Source organism: Dioscorea cayenensis, chromosome 9 (assembly GCF_009730915.1).
Source record: "Dioscorea cayenensis subsp. rotundata cultivar TDr96_F1 chromosome 9, TDr96_F1_v2_PseudoChromosome.rev07_lg8_w22 25.fasta, whole genome shotgun sequence".
Classification (NCBI taxonomy): domain Eukaryota; kingdom Viridiplantae; phylum Streptophyta; class Magnoliopsida; order Dioscoreales; family Dioscoreaceae; genus Dioscorea; species Dioscorea cayenensis.
The window spans coordinates 18,483,775-18,492,732 of NC_052479.1; the positions used below are offsets into that span (position 1 = coordinate 18,483,775).

The following is an 8,958-nucleotide window of genomic DNA, read 5'->3' on the forward strand; positions in this document are numbered from 1 at the left end:
GGTCCGAACGATCCTGAAGAAGATGCGTACTGGCGAGAGCCTTTTATATTATAGAATACCTCAGAAATGGGAGGTTGCCAGATGAAGCTCAAAATAGGGTGGAGATAAAGAGGCATGTTGTTCGATATGCTTACATTAGCAACACCCTCTACCGGAGATCCATTGATCAGCTCTTCCTAATCTGCCTCTCGCATAAACATAAAGAAGCTTGGCAAGTCATGGAAGAGGTAGACACCGGCATGTGTGGTTCTCATCAGTTAGGGCCTAAACTAGAATATTTAATATTATAGTAAAGATAACAGAAATAGCTTACTACTAGCCCACCATGATTACTGACTGCATGGAATTTGCCAGGAAATGCCACATTTTCCATCTCCATGGCGAAACTCTCCATCAACCCCAAAATACTCTGGCATCATGGCTGTTTGTAGCTTGGGGAACAAACAAACTCAGACCGATAGATCCTCCATCCTCTACTGGTCACAAGAAAATATTGGCAGCAACAGACTCTTTCTCACGTTGGACCAAAGCTGTTAAGCTCAGAGAAGTCAAAGCAATAACGGTCAACAAGTTTTTCCTGAACAACATTAACTATCGGTTTGGGGTCCCCATCAGATCACCTCCGATAATGGGAAGTCCTTCCAGAACACCAAGGTGTGGAAGTTCGCCAATCAGTCTCATCTTTACTGGATCTACTCCACCATATACAATGCGCGACCCAATGGACTAGCGGAAGCGTTCAACAAAACCCTATCTATCTAACTTGCTGAGTAAGGTCATCTCTAAGGGTAAGAGGTATTAGCACTGGTTTTAATAAAGACTCTGGCGTTTTCTTGCAAAAAACAATTATCTCTTCTACTACATTTGAAGTTAAGTAGACATTTGCATTCCTGCTCTTTTGCTTAGGTTTCCCACACAAAAGATGCTTTTTGCACCCTTAGCACTTTTTTCTCATTGAGTTGGAGGCCATCCTCTGACCCTTTTTGATAGGTGAAGAAGGGCGGAAGATAGGGAAGATAATTGAGGCAAGGCCAAAGGGCGGAATGACCCGAGGTTGTATGGTAGGGGTCAGGTTTCATGCCCAAAGAAACAAAATGGTACTTCCTTATGTTCTTTTGTTTGTGACTTGCTGTACCTATTTTTCCCCGACATTGTCATGATATTAGCTATCCTTCTTTTTCTTGGTGATAATGCTCCTGAAGTCCTTCTTCCGAGATAATAGTGTCATCGAATGCACCTTATGGTTATCTTTGTTCATCCACTCCTCATGAATCTCTCATTCATCGAGAAGGACGATCTCGCGATTCTCTTAGTTTGTGATTCTTTATCCTTGTGAAAAAACCTTAAATATGTTCATTCAAGTCCTAAGACTCGGCGAACTAAGACCTTTAACTTTCTTTACATTTTTATTTCCTTCGCTCGATGCTACACGAAAAGCCCCTGAACACACTACATCATACCTCATACCAACCTTAACTTCACCCTACGCTCAGCGATGGGATTTTTGCTCCTCGACCTTCACTCCCATCCTGCCTTGGAACACTATATGAGAAGTAGGTTAGCGGGCAGGTCCATGCTGGACATGCATAGGTCCATGATGATCTTTGATCACCGTCAAAGATAATAGGCTATTGGTGACAGTAAACCTATGGAAGAAGTCCAACGGTAGAATCCATATGGAAAGGGTGGTCCTTCCCAAGTAGTTCACGTAAAGAGCTCATCATAGACCAATGGCTTGTTGTAGAAAGCGGTAAAGCCACAACTCTCTTCTCTTTATCACACCATATTTTGATGTGGTATGCGGCTAAACAAGTAGATCCTGGTGAGAACCGAAAATCTCGATGCAAAAGCGAGATCTTGGAGCTAAGGCCTAAAAGACGATGGGGACGTAGTTTTTATTCAAATCCAAAGTTACAAGTCTCCGCTTTAGTTCAAAATCCCGAATCTTATTAAACTTAAAAGAATGAGATTTGATTGTTCCTCGGTTGAAAAGAGATGTCTTGAGTAATCAGAGAAGCACTTTAATCAACATATTTGATCTTTACAGACTTAATTAAGGTATTAGTCTTTGTTCTATTAGACAAAAAAGATCGCATTTTTTGCACTTCGTTAAAATAAGAGTCATACCGCATGCGAATTCTTTCTCGTCTTCTCAATGATAATCTTTATCATCATCTCTATTCCCTTTATCAATTCTCCTATCCCACCTAGGTCTATGAATTTTTCTATTAATTCCATTACCTTATCCTTACCCATGAGGTTCCAACATTGGATCTTTAATTGACCTAGGACTAGTTCCCGGGCATACCCTAAAAAAACGTTATTATACACTCAAGCCTATCCCTTGGAAAGAAAAAGGTAGGACAGAAGAAAGGAAAGAGTGAGATGGTGGTTTTTGTTGTTTCCCCAAAGAGAAGATCATTCGCTTGGGCATTCGCGTACTAAGGATGCGGGGGTTAACTAGAATCGCATACTTATATTCTTAAGTCGGAGGATCAGACAGAGACTGAAATTATTTAACAGTTGTAGCAGGGAAGCGGGCAAGCACTGAATCAATGCAGAAAGAATGATGCTGAAGACCAAATTAAAGAAAAAAGTTTGTTTTAAGGATTCCAGTAAATCACCATATGGGAAGAAAATCCGGTAAGAGTGTGAATGATGATTGTGCATCTCAAAAAGTACACTCCAAGTTTGACACCAACCTTGTCTTATATATGCAAATTTTGCCGTCTGCAGGTCACGCGAAAGCAAGGCAACCTCCTTGCAAAGGAGAAGCTAATTTCGACCCAACTACTCTCTCCCTGTCGAGGCCCGAGTAAAGGTTTTGGTGTGGAAGAAACTTTTTAAGGGTAGAGTCTTCTTTTTCCCGTCTGCCGCGTGCACCTCTGAATGAATGTCGTAAGTGAAAGGTGTTGTTGACATCAAGTTCTTTGATTTGTCAGCCTTGGCGTAGAGCAATGGAGAGGACTGTTCGTATAGTAGTTGGTTTAGTTTGACAATCGGCTCATAAACATGCCATTAAATTCTAAGAAAACAGCCTTCTCGTGAAAGTCCCCCAGTGGATTAATTGTTGTTTGTTTTGTAATCTTGCCGATGAAAGCCTAAGGGAATGATTTCAGTTCTCTTGTCATGGAAAGAAAAACTAAGTAAAAGCAGACAATGAGGCAAAGATAGCAGACTTGCCTTGAGACAGGAAGATAGCACAGGGACATTGCTCCAGACTAGTTAAGTAGTTGAGCCCGGCTCCTCCGCTTGGCGAGCTCCTCTTTGGTCCTAGTAGACTACTAGACATATTATCTACTCTGCTTTTATGTATGGAAGAGCTAAGTCCAACAAGAGGGGCTCTCCAAAGTCAATTGTCAAGCTTTCAAACTCGCCTTGAAGTTTTTCAATGATTGCAAGGCTAGCAACAAGCAGGCTCACTTATGATCTGCTGAAATAGTACATTACATAAGGTTTTTGAAATTAATCCCTCATATTCATGAAGTAGATGGCTTTCTGCAAGCAGGAAAACTACCTTTTTGACGATCTACAGGTTGTAGCTTGACCCCGATCTCGGGACATCCCAAGTCACTGAGTCTTTGATAAAGTTTTAAACAAAAGGAGTCAACCCTATCCAATATATATTTTCCAAAGGCTTATAGTTATAGTTAGTCAGACAGGTGTCAGTACCAAATCTTTAATCAATAATGGACTACTAGTTAATGCACTACTAAAGCAGAGTAGCCAACATGCGCACATCATGATTTGCCAGAGGAGCTTAGAGCTCAGCGAATGGAAGAAGCAGGCAGTGATAGATAGAATTTGGTAGGGAAAAGTGCTTTGTTGGACTTGTTTCCAGGTGAGATCAAAGATCTTTCAACGCGTTAATTTCCTACTAAAGAAACTGGGCTTCTATCAGGAGTTTTGTCAATCGATGTGAAAGGTCGAAAACTCTAACTCTCACTTTATTCTTGAGAAAGAGCCTTCCCGGTGATCTGCTTCATGAATTGAAGGGAGGAACCAAGGAAAACAACTAAATACCAAGAATTCTAAGAGAATGATCCCCAAAGGTCAATATCTAGCATTGAGCCCGCCTATCAATTATAAGTATGAGTTGGGAGAGCGAGATAGAGACATATACCCAATGGACGGTGAAAAAGCTTTCCTACACGCTGGAACCTTCCTTCTGTCTTGCAGCCTTGATGCTCAGTTCTATTTTCCCACATACCTGCTCTTGCAAGGCTAGCCGGGAGGGACGTGCTTTTTCGGGTTTGGTTTGCTTAGATAGGAAGTGCACTTATAGTGCTTCTAGTAACAATTTTGAAGTGCAATATCTTTCTGTTCCAGGGGTATGATTGCTTTTTTCTTCAGCTTAAAAGCTAGAGCTTGTGGTTCGTTATCCATACCTGTTTTAGAGTGATATAACCTCGTTGTACGCCTCTCAAAATCTGGGTCTTTCCCCTGCCCTCTCTCTCGATGTGGTGCCTTTCACTATGCTCTGTCAACACTTTATCGCAATGCCACAATGTAGGATTTCAAGTCTTTTCCCAAGCTATGAATCTTCATCAATGGCATAGTCAAAAGAAAGAGAGAAATTAATTTTCTCTTTGATGTTCCATCCGCAAACACGACGGAAAAGGTAGCCGAACCACCTCCCTCAAGTGCTAGCGTACAAGAAGGAGCTTTAGGTAGTGAATCGCATGTTGAAATACCAAAATGTTTAATCAAAGAGATTTGTGCTTGGTCTTTCGCCTACTGTGTATGGTGTAACGGCATCTCGTGCCAAGAAAAAAAAAGGATTGAACCTGGCTCACAAACCAGCAAATCTGGTGGCTTTTGCCCGCTCATCATCAATCCCATTCTACTACAATGTTAGTACCAATTCTTGCTCTTGTCAGTCTCCGAGGAACATCGAAGGCTTGGAACTACATCGATAGGCAAAACATTATCCTTCCTAACTACCATCTCGAGAGAAGCAATCGGCTTGGGATGAATGTCATTGGTTTTTTTCCTCTCTTTCTTTGTCCAACTAGCTAGGGATCAAAAGTCAAAATAGATAATAATGAGCATTCTTCTAATGTAAATAGCTCATAAATGACTAGTGAGATTCAAGAAGTCCAGTGATCAGCCTATAAAGCAAGATCAGAAGGAACCTATCCTTATTGACGAGTAAAATAGGCAAGTTCAACATGCTAGCTCAATGTATGTTTGTGACACGTCCGAATATGCGTGTGTAAACCGTAAGTGCACGGGTGTCAAAGTAATAATTACCCGGTGAGTCGGGTAGTCAAATCCACAGGGAACGGAAGTACTAGTAATAACCACTTCTCAATTATCTAGTCGGAATCAATGAATATAATGAAGTGAACTAATTGCAAGCAAAGCAAACAAGTATGCAAGAAATAAAGTAGAAGAGTCTCAATCACTAAGGATGAGGTATTCGGGTAATGATCCCCCTAAGATCTTCTTTGAAGCTCAAGATTCACTAAATGCTCTAGAATCGAGTCTAATGAGTCGAGGTAGTCCAATGATAACCAATCCTTGTCTCCAAGCAAAAGGCACTAGTCCCCTACAAGGTCCCGGTGGAGAAATCAACCAATCTCAACACTTCACACCCCATATGACCGCAATATGCTCTAAGGAAACCTAAGAGTGAAACCGATTCCTAAATGTAGATCCAACCCTAATTCCCGGCGAAGGATCCTAACCCCCTACAAGGTCCCGGGCGGAGAAATCGAGCAATCTCACGCCTCACACCAAAATATGGTTGCAAAGAGAATATGGAATACGGAGATAGGAAACACTCAATCGAAAGGGAAAGGGGACACTCCTCCATCTCAAGGCTCACCCTCTCAACCCTCTTTTAATCTTGGAAATCTAACTCTAATGGAGACCTCTCACATCAAAGTATTAAATCATGCAATGTAAATCAACCACAAGGATTAACAACACTAGCAAGCAATTAAATCACAAGATTAAAAACTCAAGACAACTCGGATTAACTAGAAGCATTAAGAGAATCAATCCAAAAATATAAATCTTAGGGTTCACATGCCCAAATACCCACTAGGGTTTAGCCTTCCATGGCCCTAGTTACAAAACAATAATGAATACAATGAAAAGCAATAAAACCCATAGAGAAAACCCCCTCGAATTCGCGCGGATTGGCCTTGATTGGTAGTTCTACGTCTTGAAGGATTCCTCTCCGAAGCTAGGTCGCCAATGGCTCCCCAAAATGCTATGACGTCGAAGGAATCTATCAAAGTTGGTGAAGAACTTCCTCTCAATCAGCGAAGACCTTCTCCTCAAACCCTAGCCGCCTCTCTCTCAATGTCTATGCTCAAAGCTCCGCAAAAAGTCCCTTTAGAATCGGCCAAAAGGTGTATTTATAGCCTCACATTGCGTCTGTCACGTGCCCCCACGCGCCCGCGTGGGCTGCGGGAATTTCCACGCGGCCGCGCGGAATTTCCGCGCGGGCGCTTGAACAATAATTCTGCTACATTACTGCTACAGTGAACTTGCTACAGTATGGTGATTTCCACAAACGCGATGATAAACATTCTCCTCTTAAGGCCACACGATCGGGCACACGATCATATGGTAGGCTATACGGCTTTTCCTTCATCAATGCGTCTTGAAAGGTCTTGAAATCTTTACAAAGAGGAGGAATGTGGAGACATGGCTGCCTTTGTGCCCTTCCATTGATAACTTGGCTTGCAAAACTATGGAAGTTGGCACACATCTCCTCATACACGAACTCCTCTTGTGTCTTCCAACTTGATTTGCACAAGAACTCCCAATATTATGCCATGATAGCCTATCTTCGCTCCCTTTTGAAATCCCAATGCCTTCACAACCTATATGCATAAAAGAACACCCAATACACGAAATGAGACATAAACCGTATAAAATATGATGCTCAATGTATGTAAAACATGCATAAAAACATGTTCACTCAAGCACTTATCAGTTTGTTTGTGTCATGTCATGGTAATTGGTCATCAAATGCTTCCTTCCATTCCTCGGTCAGTGTTTGGGATTGCCTGAAAGAGAGAACCAACTGGGATCAGAATGAGTAGCATTGCTTTCTCTATTTGGTTAGACTAAGAAATTCAAATAAGATTCCATCGATCGGTGAAGCGAATCAATGGAAGTGTGAATGCTAGCGCTCTCCTCTAAGCTTCTAGTTACCTCATCAAAGAACTGACTCCCCTAAGTGGGACACATGGCTTTGTGTAGATGTGTTTGTTAAGAGAGAGGCTGAGGTCGTTAGCAGAGTAGACTCTGTGTAGGGGAAAAAGCCCACGAGAAGGAAGGATTGAGCATTAGAATACTAGGATAGTTTTTGGATTACTACAAAGTTTTTATACAACAAAAGGGTACAACCAAAGCATACGACTGAAAAAGCCATTGCTTGATCATCCCCACTGCACAGTTATTCTAAACTGCTAACTAAACCTCACTTCGCTGTCACCTCTAGCTGCTGTCCTTCCTTCATTTGCTAGGTGTGGAATGGTGTCTGTATCAGTCACATTTCCATCCCCAATAGACCCCCTTCTTGCCCTATCGCTTGCACTTGAACCTGCTACCTCGCACTGACCTTCTTTTGTTGTCTGCCTTCCTTCGTTTAAGACCTCTGGAAGTGAAATAAGCTTTGATCGGAACCGCACATAACCCCTTCTCGTAGTCAATCTCATCCGCTGTCAATCTCAATCTTGCCACCTTGAGCTGCTAATCCACTTCTTTGATTGTCTTATGGAACTAGAAGCTGAAAGCATCCCTTCCATTTCGATCTTCTATTTTCAGGGAGCAATGCGGTGGGCACTGCTCTTTGTTTGTCTCTTTCATGGGGGTAGGTACGGAAGAAGTATATATGTTACCGCCACCTGGATTCATACCATAGGGGGAGAAAGGGAAAGTATGTCGATTAAAGAAGGCAATATATCGATTGAAGCAGTCCATTGACTAAGAAGGTTCGAAAAGTTTGGCAGTGCTGTACAAGTGTTTGGTTTTCAGAGAAGTCATGCAGATTATTCTGTATTTGTCAGGAAGAGAAAGGAGGGGATGGAGGTTCTAGTGGTTATGTTGATGACATTGTCCTTACCGGGGATGATGTTGAGGCAATAAAGAAGTTGAAGGCACATACATTGTTGTAAGGCATTTAAGATCAAGGATCTGGGAACTCTGAAGTACTTCCTAAGAATAGAAGTGACAAGATCCCCTTGCGTATATCCCGCAAGTGCACGGGTTTGTCGAAGTAATAATCCCTTGTGAGCGGGTATCAAATCCACAGGGAGTAGGGAGTAAAGATACTTAATTCGATTCTTAGCTATGTGGAATATCAACAATGATAAGTGTGACAATGATTCAATTTTCAACAATTAAAAGCAACAAGTAAGAGAGCAAAAGTAAGGAGGAGGTAAGGCAATCGATAAAGATGGGGTACTCGGATGATGCTTCAACTAGGATAATCGCTTCAAGTGCAAGAACTCTCTATTATGCTTCCCAATCAATGCAATGGTGAGTCGTGGAAATCCTTACATACATAGTCCCAAATCTAAGGTCAACTATACCTAACTCTATTTATGTCCTGGAGGAGAGATTAAATAACCTCTCAACCTCACACTCGAATAAAGTTGCAATGAGCTCTAGGGATTCCAGGTGATAAATCTCTTCCTAATTATAGACCTAACCCTTTGGTCCAGGCGGAAGGTCCCTAACCACAATTAAGCCGTAGATACTAAGATCCCCTCAATGCTTCACTCCGTTGCACGCACAACTAAGCCCCAGCGGAGATTCATCCCTTAGACCATTCACTCTATTATGTGCACAAAGAACTCGAGGAACGGAGGTAGAATCTATCACGTCGGAGTGGAAATGGGACACTCCTGTACCTCTCGACTCACCCTCTTAACCCTCTCCAACCTAGCTTTGTCTAACGCTCGTGGTGTGTTACTCACTCACAAGGTTACCAAC

General features: G+C 42.1%; 1 protein-coding gene across 1 annotated transcript; it reads left to right on the top strand.

The window, feature by feature from the left end:
- The first annotated feature begins 325 nt into the window (after positions 1–325).
- Positions 326–730, top strand: LOC120268552. Its single transcript, XM_039275898.1, has one exon. It carries the CDS (start codon positions 326–328, stop codon positions 728–730), a length of 405 nt encoding a protein of 134 aa, XP_039131832.1.
- The last annotated feature ends 8,228 nt before the right edge of the window (positions 731–8,958 follow it).